Source organism: Epinephelus moara, chromosome 14 (assembly GCF_006386435.1).
Source record: "Epinephelus moara isolate mb chromosome 14, YSFRI_EMoa_1.0, whole genome shotgun sequence".
Taxonomy (NCBI): domain Eukaryota; kingdom Metazoa; phylum Chordata; class Actinopteri; order Perciformes; family Serranidae; genus Epinephelus; species Epinephelus moara.
In genome coordinates, this window is record NC_065519.1 from 4,838,121 (window position 1) to 4,850,431 (window position 12,311).

Consider the following 12,311-nt stretch of genomic DNA (forward strand, 5'->3'; position numbering starts at 1 on the left):
TCAGGTTCTCAGTCAGAGCCACCCCTCACTCCTTCATAGCTTCACGTTCTCATCCAAATATGATCACTTCCTGCTCCAAAAAAACCAAGATGATGATGGACAAAATGCCGAACTCAAGGCTTCAAAACGGGAGTCAACAAGTGAATGGGTGACATCTCAGTGGCTACGTCTTTTATTTTATACAGTCTATGATTAGAACCTGTGCTGCAGTACGGATACACACAGACAAAACTCCAGTAAATGTCAGATCAACCATTTATTCATATGAGCCAAACAGAAAAAAAAACAGTACAAGAGGATCCACTGAGAACCTTCTGTGGATGTTTTATATATGAAAGAACAAACTATCATTACTGAGAATCACCTACAGATCTATTAAAGATATATTTTGAATCAACTGTGGAGCTACAACCATTTTCTGATGACCTCCTTAGATCTGTGGTGGGTCTCAATCTGACTCAGGGTAGATTCTCTGTGTTGAACCCCTGTACGCTGACATCATGGTGGATGCAGAGTTGTTTGATTAAGCGCAGGTTTGTGATCCTGTGTTTGAACTCAAACAAGTGAGAGTTGTTGACAGCGACCCTAAACTCTTTCTGGGTGCACAGGATCTTCATCTGCAACAACAAACCCACAAACTGTCATCATCAGCCTGCTCACACATTTACAGACTGAACCTTTAACTACACTTAATGGTGCATTCAGAGACCCTCTGACACCTGAGCGTCATCATTAGAAGACAAACAAAATACAAACAATGTCTTTGGTAGTATCTTACATTCAAAAAGTTGATCATTACTAATAAACACTTTACTGGTAAGTATTCTTAATATATATTAAATATACTGACCTCAAAAGATTCTCCCGGGGCAAAGGGGAAATTGCAGAGTTGTCTCTCCTCCTGCCCCCACTTGTTGTCAATACGGCTGTTCCTGACGATCACCTTATTGCCGTTCTCATTGAAGCGAGGGTTGAAGTGGAAGGCCAGGTCGCGATCTGTGTGCAGATCCACTGTGAACCTGAAAAACAACAGAGACAATCAGAGATCAACTGAATCCACCAGATTCTGTAACTGTATCACAGTATGTGACAATTCATCCATTCATCCATTAGGCCTATTGATTTTGAAGTGTTCATACGGACTTGTTCGGGTTGTGATTGACCTTTCCAAAGATCGTGATGAGCAGTTTGTCGTGAAATCCGCCGGGAAAAGGATAAGAGTACAGACCCACCTGTAGACAGGGAGCAGCTGTTATCTCTATCCATCCGTCTGTCTGTCCAACCAACCAACCAACCAACCATCCATCCAACATCCATCCATCCATCCATCCATCCATCCATCCATCATCCATCCATCCATCCATCCATCCATCCATCCATCCATCCATCCAACATCCATCCAACATCCATCCATCCATCCAACCAACCAACCAACCAACCAACCAACCAACCACTACCATCTATCTGTTCACCAAACCTTCTAAACAACCATCCATCCATCGACTCACCAGAGGCTTACTGGGCTGGACTATAGGACCTACAGTCTGGGGGCCTGCGGACGGACCTACAGGCTGGGGGCCTCCACCTCCGGACGGAGCTCCGGGCCAGGGGCCTCCACTTCCACCTCCGGACGGAGCTCCGGGCCAGGGGTCTCCACTTCCACCTCCGGACGGTGCTCCGGGCCAGGCGCCTCCACTTCCACCTGCTTTATAAAGTTTTGTTAAAATGTAATGTTTGGACTTTGGTGACTTCTGGGGGTCAGAGCAATAGAGATGTAACTTCCAGGTCAGGTGATTTTAACTCTTTTACTCTGTGTCTCCTGTTGTTTAAAAATGAATGTTCATACATCAGGTTCAGGTAACGTTTCCTACAGATTCCTTTTGAAGACCTCTTAATCAAAAAAGATGTGATCACATAAAACTTCTTCACAGAGGGGCTTTAAAGTATCAATGATAAAGAAAAAAGAGAAGTATAAGATGGAGAATGAGAATGTAGTGATGATGACGACGAGTACCTGGCCAGGATGGATTGCTGGGCTGTGGGTTGCCTGGCCAGGATGGATTGCTGGGCTGTGGGTTGTTGCTGGGCTGTGGGTTGCCTGGCCAGGATGGATTGCTGGGCTGTGGGTTGCCTGGCCAGGGACCACCAAGAGCATCTGACAGCTGCAAAGAGATAAAAAAGTTAAGAAATACAGGAAGGGGAAATAATTTCCCCTCGGGGATCAATAAAGTATTTCTGATTCTGATTCTGATTCTGATTCTGAAGTGCAGAACCTGAACGACTGCAGTTCCTCCTAATGTCCACCAGATGCTGCTGTGATCAAACTCTCAGTGCTCTGAAGTGAGTGTGAAAACCTCTTACTTCTCTTGACGAACTCAAAGTCTGTTTTTACTCAACATGTTCAGCTCTCAGCAGGTTCACTGAGCTTCTTCTGATAATGTCACAGAGCACCACACAGTGGCTCTCAGAGGAACTGCAGCCGAACACACTTGACTCCACTGAGGCAGATTAAAAACTGCAGGTGGAAGTTACAGAGAATATTTCACTGATACTGAAGTTAATGTATTTTATAAAATATATAATCATAATAATGTTCAAATTCAAGTTTAGTGTAATGACCACAAACCACAACTCCCCACTGACTGCCAGCTAATGCTCAAAAACCACTGGTCTTCAGTGCTGATTGTGATTATATTTTTAAACGTTATCTGTGTCTTTCAGAGGCAGAGAATTTTTCCTGACGGTCACAAACTGACCGAGGAATTTAGGTGATGTAGTATAAAGAGTGACAACGTCGTCGTAGCAAGTCGGTCAGGGTGTATGGATGGGTCAGATACACACACGACTTTTACCCAGGAGACCGCTGTTTGTGTCCCGTGTGAAACCAAGGGTCAACGCTGAGTGATTTAAACTTAGGTGTGTAATAAGTGAAAGGGACAGTCTGGTTTTGTTGAATTAGGGTTGTATGAGGTATTTATGCATCGTCAGTACGGATGCACGATATTGGATTTGTTGCCGATATCTGATATGCCGCTATATAACAACTTTTTTGGCCGACAACCAATATCAATATCGATATATCCACTTTTTTTCCCACCTAATTTTAGTGATCATCAAGTCTCATCATCACATTATACATGCATACTTTTATCATGACGTCCCACCAGCAGATGGAGACATGTAATAGAATACTATTCAATGTGTGTAATATTCATTCATTGTGCAAAATAAGGAAAAAAGCATGTGGGCCGATTCTGATAGTTCATTTAAAGTCAATATCGGCCAACACCGATGATGTACCGATATTATCATGCATCCCTAACAGTCACTGTATTATCTACAAAAGATGGTGGTCAGCATGCCCCCAGTTTGGAGAAGCAGGCCAGAATCATCCCTGTGCAGAGCCGGAGTCTCGGTTTTAGACGTGACTAGAGAGGGCCGGGTATTTGTCTACCATTTTTAATGTGGCTAATCAGAGAGTTTTTAATTCAGCCAATCATTTCACAGTGGTGGAAGGAGTCAACATTTCAACTAGCTAGCTATTGTAACCGAGCGTCCTGGGGTTCTTATAACTTTGCAACTAGTAAACAATAAACGGACAGGAGTCGGGATAATGTGTTCAGCGGCAACCGCCTCTTCTTTTTCTCAGAGTGTCAACAGCAACACACAACGGCGGAAGTCCGCCAACCACAGCCCTACGGCAACTCTGGAGGGACACCATACCTTACCAGGCATTTCTGCATGCAAAGACAAAATAGTCTGTTACACAATGCTAGCACTGGCTGGTGTCTGCATATCAACTCCCTGATCATAACGGAATACTGTAACGTCAACCACTGCTCATTTTAGAGGGACCACCTCAGGAAAATGTATTCTTTGTTTAATTATAGCACAATTAATGAACATTGAATCTTAGGCTGGGCTTAGAGCCAGATCGCTTGTCATATTTTCATGCCCCTGTCCTGTGGACAGACGGTCTTGTTCCTCCAGATCATCCGTTTTAGCACTAATCCAAGTCAAAGTACCAACAGACGGCAATGTTTTTAATCAACATTTTAAAGTGGAAATAGACATCTTTTCAGCTAGCTAATGCTGGCAGCCAGAAACAAGTGCCTATAATCCATTGTCTGTTTGTTAATCTAAACAAAGAACATGTTTCCTTGGAGTGGTCCTCCTAAAAAGAACTGTGGTTAAAACTGCTATATTCTCTATTGATCCATGATTAAGGAGCTGATAAGCAGACAGTGTTAGCTAGCGAGCTAGTGTAGGTAGTAGAAAAGTTTTCTATTTCTGCTTTAAACAAGCAACCGTGAATGCAAGGCTAACGCTATTTTTACACCAACAATCTAAAATATGTATTTAGCAATCTCTGTTCATACAACAAAAAACTGAGGGCCTGGACCATCTGCTTTTGTTTTTGAAGGAAAAAAATGTCAATTTGCGTTGTTGTACTGACATAGTACTTTTATTTTGAAAGAGACTATATGTGAACGTTAACTTTCCTGTGAAAACAGAAGTGTATTTTGAAAGCAGACAATGCGTGTAACAGGCTGAAGTTGACACGGCGTCCCAGAATGTCAACAACCAACACACCCAGGGTACCTTGGAGGTCGCATCTGGACGTGGAAAGTCCATGACCAAACGCCGATATGTGATGAAGTCGGAGTGAGAATGTGTTGAACCAATCTGTGTGACCGTTTCACATTAACCAAATGTTTAAAACTGCCACACTGCTACACAGTTTCGGGAGTCTGTAGCAAATGATCTGTTCTATTGTTTAGGTACGAATTTGTGTTGGTTAAAAAGCACAACTGTCCTTTAACTACATGCAATAAGAAGACAGACACTCACTAAAGTTACACAAAGTGTAACACAATCCAGAGAGTCTGATAAATACAGCAAAACCATATCTGTCTCTGAGTGTCTGAGCTGTCCCTGAACACAGCACAGTTTGTCCCAGTTTGTGTTTCGGTGTGTTTCTGTGTGTGTGGTTTAAAGGTTCAGGGTGTGTTAGTGACAGACTCATCAGGAATGTATGAAGGTGTTGGTTTAGGAGATGAATGCCACCCTGTTAACACACACACACACACACACACACACACACACACACACTCTGCAAACACTCAGCTACAGTGTCTGTATTGTGTCTCTGGATTAGATTAAATAGTTTTACAGTTACAGATGATCTTAAGCCCGTTTCCACCGAGCAGTTCACTTCAGTTTTTTCCGTTTCCACTGTGAAAAGTTGTGGATGGTACCAATGGAAGCGTTCCTAACCGTCCCCATGTTTGGTCCCCCCTCTGTTGGGGTACCTAGCACACAGATCTGGTACTAAAAGGTGGAGCTGTGAACACTGCAGTCTGATTGGTCAATAGAGGACGGTCACTCTGCTCAGGGCTGAGTTGTGGCTGGTTTTGAGGCTCATGTAACCACTGTTCATACTGTGGAGAGTTTTATTAGTAAACTGTAACTATAAAATGAAAGGATGTTTTGCTGCCTCTCACAGCAGCTGGAGTCTGAGAAAAAATAACTTCATTCACTGGGCCGACTGCCGGCAACTTTTAAGGTGGAACGTTAACTTGTAATGTTACTCAATGCATGAGTTGATGACGTGAATCCATCAGCACACCTTAAATTTCACTGTGACAACTTCGACCATCACTTTAGTTTTTATATGACACACCCTTCTAGTAATGAGTGGATCTTCAAGTGTTCAAGCAGCCTGTTCTATTTTGTTCTGAAATATCGGCGTGCAGCTTCGTTCTGTGGACGATAAACCAGGTGCAGACTGATAAAGGAGGAAATACAGTGAGTGCTGGATGGAGCAGTGAGTGACAACAACCCCGCCCACATTTAAGAGGACTGTTAGCAGTGGAAACACTAGGGTCTAGAGAAGACCCCAACCACTTTACACTCAATAATGTTCACACCCTCATTTATATAATGTCAAAATATAGCTCAGATTTAACTGCAAATAAAACCTGACTGAAGTCATGTTTCCGTCCATCCTGTTGTCTGAATATGATTATCATATAAAGAAACAGGCAGCTGGTGCCACACTCTGGTTGTCTTTTATTTGCATCTTCTATTTACATAAGAGTGGAACCTAACCTGTAAATGTGTAAAAAGTGTTTCCTGTTCTGTTTGAATAAAAACAGATGGAAACAAGCTTTAAGTCGCTTTTTCCTTTTTCACTGTTTTCAGTTTAAATTTGAGTTAAATTTGCTTTTATTGATAACGTGACTTATTTCCACCACAGCCAAGAGGAAAATATCTCTCACTGCCTCAAAGGAGGAAAAAAAAACAGATTCAATTATGTTTTTGTCTTCTCACACAGTGATGATTCATCGACACATGAATGTCATTATGAAATAAAACCTCAACATTCTTTCTTTAGTGAGAGTCATGTGACATGTTTGAGTGACATAAAAACTTCTGTCACCAGACAGTTGTTGACTCAGATCAGAAAATAAAAAACAACTGCTAAAGATGATTCGTCTGAATAAATAAATGTTACACAGTGATGAAGATAAACAAACATATTTAATATCCAGGTGAAATATTAAAAATCAGACTCACATCCATGTTGCTGGTCTTTGATCTCAAACACACAGAGAGAACCTGAAAGCAGCAGCAGAGGACAAAACAATGTGAGAAGGTGTGGGGGGCGAGTCCTGACACGAAGAGCAACAAGAGGAGAAAAAAATAAGACACCTGAAACTACTTCTTCCTCATCTTCTTCCTTCTTCTGCTAATGTTCACTGTATGGTGCTGCTGCCCTGGACAGACTATATTTTATCAGCATTAATATCCACAATTTAAATTCTTTGTATACCTTTTGTTAAAAGCTCCTGTACTACATGTTTTAAATAGTACCTGACTATGTAGTATATTGCAGCACTGCTGTGTCCTGTGTCGGGGTACACGCTGGACAAGTCACCAGACTATCACAGGGCTGGCTCTTTGCTTATTAAGTCCCTTTTTCACTGCACAAAAACCCCCTCTAACATCTGGCTTTTCTAATGTAATAGGAAAGGTTACAATCAGCATTCACACACGGGTCAAATGACTCTGCAGTAGTCACAGGTATTTATTTATCAGCTCTGGCTCTGATCGACATTGATGGAAACATAACACCTGGGTGAAAGTGCTTATTTTAGCCCCTTAACTGGTGAGATGCAATGCACACTAAATAAGGTCAGTCTCCCTCCAAACGCTCAAACATCATTCCAAATTAGTTTGCACCGAGTTTGAAAGAGAGACTGAACCAGTCTAACCACAGAAACATTTTCACTGGCCTCCAAGCTGCTTTTACTGTTTACTGACCTTTTTTCGGGCCTGTTCGTGATGTCTAATGTAACACACCAGAAAAAAACAAAAAAACTGAAAGGCTCTGCAGCAGAGTCACGTACACAGCTCTGATCTACCGGCAATGACAAAGTAGTCTATCGTCTATCTTTAGCAGGTTTTCCAGTGTTTAAAAGAACCCACGTACATGTGATAATTTGGGTGTAAAAGGGGCAATATTCCAACCCGGCCACACTCCAAAGTCATTGAAATCCGGTGCATGGGCAGCCACTCACGAAAAAAGCTGTTCTTTACCGCGGCATTTGACACAATTGACCATCAAATTCTACTGCAGAGACTGGAACATTTAATTGGCCTAAAAGGTTCTGCACTGAGCTGGTTTAAATCTTATTTATCTGATCGTTTTCAGTTTGTTCATGTTCATGATGAATCGTCTCTAAATACTAAAGTTTGTTTCAGAGTTCCACAAGGTTCTGTGCTTGGACCAGTCCTATTCACTCTATACATGCTTCCTTTAGGTAACATCATGAGAAATCACTCATGTACACATGTAAATTTCGATTGCTAAGCGGATGATACACAATGGTATTTATCGATGAAGCATGTCATATGCTGTAAAGCCCTGTGAGGCAAATTGTGATTTGTGATATTGGGCTTTATAAATAAAATTTAATTGAATTAATGTCGCCATGATGCACGGCCGGTTGCTGTTATAGTTTAACAGCGCTTGGCGGCGTCAGGGGGAAACGTAGCGGGACAAGAACAAATGTTAAGGTGTCGAAAGTCCAAATGAGGTGGATGGGAGGAGTGGTGGATGGGTCCAGCAAGCACCAACCTTCACCCAGGAGAGTGGTGTTCACATCTCGTAAGATTCCGTAAGCGGACCAAGGGTCTAGATACCATGTCTGAAGGGTAACTTTTAGCTCCAAAGGTACCATACCGAGAGGAAATGAGGCTGTTCACACCTGCGGGAAATTTAGAGTCACTACTTAACCCAAGCTGCATGTTTTTGGACTGTGGAAGGAAACTAAAGAACCTGAGGAAAACACGCTAACACAAGGAGAACATGCAAACTTAGTATTTACTTTTTAAGTATTTTTACTGTGTGGTAATAGTGGTTTTACTGCAGTGGGATCTGACTACTTCCTGTCCTGGTTTCTTTGTATTTTGTTGTGCATTTTGTGTGTGTTTGTGTTGGTGGAGTGACACACAAACAGCCTCCAGCAGGAAATACTGTGACTCACAATGCACAACAGAGTACTTCATCTGTGGACGACAGACTCCATCTTATGCAGCTCATGAATCACATGTATGAACACAGTATATGTAGTAAAAGTCAGTGAGTGACAGAGCTGCTGTTCATCGCACCAACACGACACAGTAACATCACAGATAATCTGACTCACTCTCTGAGCTCTGAACAGCAAAACAAAACGCAGAAAACAACAATAAAAAAAGTTTCAGGTTTCAGATTAACTTCCTGTCTCTTTTCCTGGTTGTATTTCCTCGTCTGACTCAGAGGAAGAGGAGGATGATGAAGAAGAAGAAGAAAGTGTGAACACAGCTGAACAATAAAGAGTGAGCAGTAAAAAGTGGACGTACCTGAGATCCCTGAGTCACCTGAGAGAGCAGCAAACACAAACTGACACTGTGTGAAACACGACTGTCTTCAAGTCCCGAGCCTCACCCTGCTCCTCACACAGACCACACCTACCCACACACCCACACACCCACACCCACACACACACACACACACACACACACACACACACACACACACACACACACACACACACACACACACAGGGTGTGTTTGGGAACTTTTGTTTAATTAAAAACAGGTTTCTCACAAGAAGTTCCTATTTCCCAATCACATTTATATTTTAGAGGTATTTATGAGCTCTCTTTAACACAAACTGCACAGTCATGAGGGAGTTAACTTTGTGTTGTTGTGTTTGTTTGTCTTACGTTTCAATCTCTCTGTAATAACTATATATACATAATCATAAATATATATATGTGTGTGTTGTAGATGTAATAACTAAAAGTATTAGAATAAAACTCAGTGTCTCTTCTTCATGTAAAGTCTGAGCTGTAAACACTCTGAGCACTTTGGTTAGTTAGAACGAAGCCAGAGAGAAAGTATGCTGACCAAACCCACATTATATGATCCCTCTGTGTTTAGACTGGTCTTACTGGGAGCTGTGGTCCTGAGGCTCTGCTGCTACATGCACAGCTATTCCAAACATCTGCATAATTCTCTTTCTCTGGTTTAATCTTTTTCCCTCGGAGGGATTCAGCCTCCTCGTGTGCTTAATATTCAGCTGTATTGTCATTTATTGTACAAGATAACGTGATGAAATTTTATTTTAATGTTTCCATTTGCACACACGTAAAACTGCATATAATCTTGAGAGCAGAAAAAAATGTGTCAGGAGAGGTCAAGAGGCCACAGGCTAATACAAACTGACTTCTCTTCAGCTTAAGGAGAAAAACAAACTGTAACAACAAAAGGAGGAAAAGCAAAAAACTATGGGAGCGTGTTGCATTCACTGACTTAAAAAAAAGGGAAACTTTATCTTGATCTTTTCTGGCAATTATAAGATCCCGATGTCGTAATTACGAGATCCTTATCTAGACGTGTGAAGGTGCCATGTGCTTTCGTTGGCGACAGGGTGTAGCCATACGCTGTTGTTGTGGCTGTATGGTTGTGGAGTCCCGGAATGTAAACAGAAGACGCCAAAAGATACCTGGCACGTAATATGTAGACATGAAAGGTGACTGCAAAGCGGCGATATGTGACGACTTCGGAATGAGAACAGGCTGATATTGGCCATTATTCATAGCTTTTATCTCCAATAGCTCTGAATCAAAGCCTCGATCTCTCCCAGTTTTGGGAAATGTTGGAGAGCTGCTTTAGGCAGATACTTCACAGTTCTACCCAACTGGAAATAATCAAAAAGGATAAAGTTTTCCTTAACGACTATCGCTAAAACAAATTTTTCACTGGTTCTAAAAAATATAGAAGATGATATCAGTAGATGGAAACATTTGCCAGCATCAATACCGGCTCGTATAGCAACCATTAAAATGAATATCATGCCCCGGATTAACTTTATTAGCTCAACGGTTCGGAAGAATAAACGTCCCAGTATAAAGTGGTCAGTGCTTCAACACGGTAAGCCCAATGGAGGATGGTCATGTCCAAACTTTAAATTATATCACTGGGCATTTGTGCTGAGAAGTCTTAATGTTTGGATGGATGAAGATAAAGTTTCTTATTGGAAAAGTATGGAGCAAGATTTAATCGCACCTATAAGGTTGAAAGATTTTCTCCTGATGGGTATATCTACTAGGAAGTGTGGTTTATATTATGGTCCCATTTTTTCTTATTTATTGCAGGTGTTTAGAGCAGTGGAGAGATTTATAGGTCATAAAAGTATTTGGTGCAAGTCATCTCCATTATGGAACAATAATAATATTCTGTGCGGGGGAAACCATTCATTAATAAGAATTGCGAAGAGAAGGGCATTAGAACTCTTAAAGACATTAATGGAACAAGAAATATCCTTGATTTTCAGGAACTGGTTTCTCGATATGGAGTTGATAAGCGTTCTCTTTTCTTTTATTTTAGAGTGAGGTCTGCATGTAAGGCTTATAGGGTTCCCTGGGGAGCAGAATTAAAAGATCATCCCATTCTAGGTTGGTTTCAGGATGCTCCTAGACGGATAATATCATATTTATATGACCAATTAAACTCTCAGAAATATTCAGCAGGAATGAGAGCATGGGATAGAGATGTAGCGGAATTAGAGCAGGATCTGGACCTAACTGGTGCGTCCAAAAATCCAAACCACCAATATATACACTTGAAATTTTGATACAGAGCATATCTAACACCTATGATCAGGCATCGAATGGGACTGACAGATGATCCATATTGCACAATCTGTGCCCCTGGGACCTTGGGCTCGTTTGTTCATGTTGTATGGGAGTGCCCTAGCATTTTGAAATTCTGGGGAAAAGTTATTAGGACTTTAAATGACTTAATAGGAATACAACTGCCAATGGAAAATCACACAAAATTTGGCTGGCAGGACTGACAGCAGCCAAAAAGATCATAGTCCAACGTTGGAAGCCTCCCCATGATATCTCTGAGACACTGGCTTCGGAGTTTCTTGGGTATCGCTTATTTGGAACTGTCGTCAGCAAGGGTTAACAATGCTCAACAAGACACAATTTTATTATGGACAAACCTGATTTCAGACCTGAAATATATTCTGACTGAATAAGGACACAATGAGTGTGTAAAGGTGATTAAACTGATGAGCTGGTGGTGGGAGGGAGGGAGTGGGGGGGGAGTATGGGGGCNAATAAAAATTGAATGAGAAAAAAAAGAGGATAAAGTTGAGAGTGAAACCAACTTAATATCTCGTGTGCAATGACCCGTTTCGATATTCGCTAACTTTTTTGTTTTTCAACACAGAAATATCAAACCACCACCAATATTCAGTTGATGTATTGCGCTTCTATATTAAACAATTAAACTAACATGAATTACAGTAACTAGTAGCTTATCACACAAGCATACAATAAGTTACTGGGTGCCTTGATTTACCCCAGGATTAATAAAGTATCTATCTATATACATTTTTATACTTCAGTGTGAAAACAAATATTAAAGAACTCTGTGCGTTTTTTGTTTTTGTTTTTAAACCATTAGTGTCTCTTTGATGTTTTCCTGTCCTCGTGCACACACATGACATGATTCACATTCTGCTTGTCTGTCAGCAGGATTATGGAGAAACTACAGGCTGGTTTTGATGACACTTGGTGGAAGTGTGCAGCGCGGGTGGAGGAAGAGCTGATCTGAATCACGGGGTGGATACACTAACTATTTTCCACTGTTGATGATACTAAGAGACTGAGTATTTCTGTTGGTGGTCTGTGCTCTCAGAGTTCCTCCTGAGCTACAGGTGGAGGAACACGCTGACAAAGGCAGA

The 12,311-nt window shown here is 41.5% G+C and overlaps 1 protein-coding gene across 6 annotated transcripts; it reads right to left on the reverse strand.

Moving 5' to 3' along the window:
• Positions 1–243: 243 nt before the first annotated feature.
• lgals3b (lectin, galactoside binding soluble 3b) lies at positions 244–9,022 on the reverse strand. Of its 6 annotated transcripts, none has more exons than XM_050061926.1 (8): positions 8,911–9,022; positions 6,580–6,621; positions 2,099–2,162; positions 2,015–2,047; positions 1,509–1,702; positions 1,144–1,232; positions 851–1,019; positions 244–617 (listed from the first exon to the last, which is right to left on the reverse strand). In XM_050061926.1, the coding sequence occupies exons 2-8, from the start codon at positions 6,583–6,585 to the stop codon at positions 459–461; spliced, it is 714 nt and encodes a 237-aa protein (XP_049917883.1). In that variant the 5' UTR covers positions 6,586–6,621; positions 8,911–9,022; the 3' UTR covers positions 244–458. The 6 variants fall into 6 exon arrangements, with proteins under 6 accessions (XP_049917883.1, XP_049917881.1, XP_049917882.1 ...); XM_050061924.1 differs by having other exon boundaries at positions 1,509–1,705; XM_050061925.1 differs by lacking the exon at positions 8,911–9,022 and adding an exon at positions 6,715–6,784 and having other exon boundaries at positions 1,509–1,705.
• Between the last annotated feature and the right edge of the window lie 3,289 nt (positions 9,023–12,311).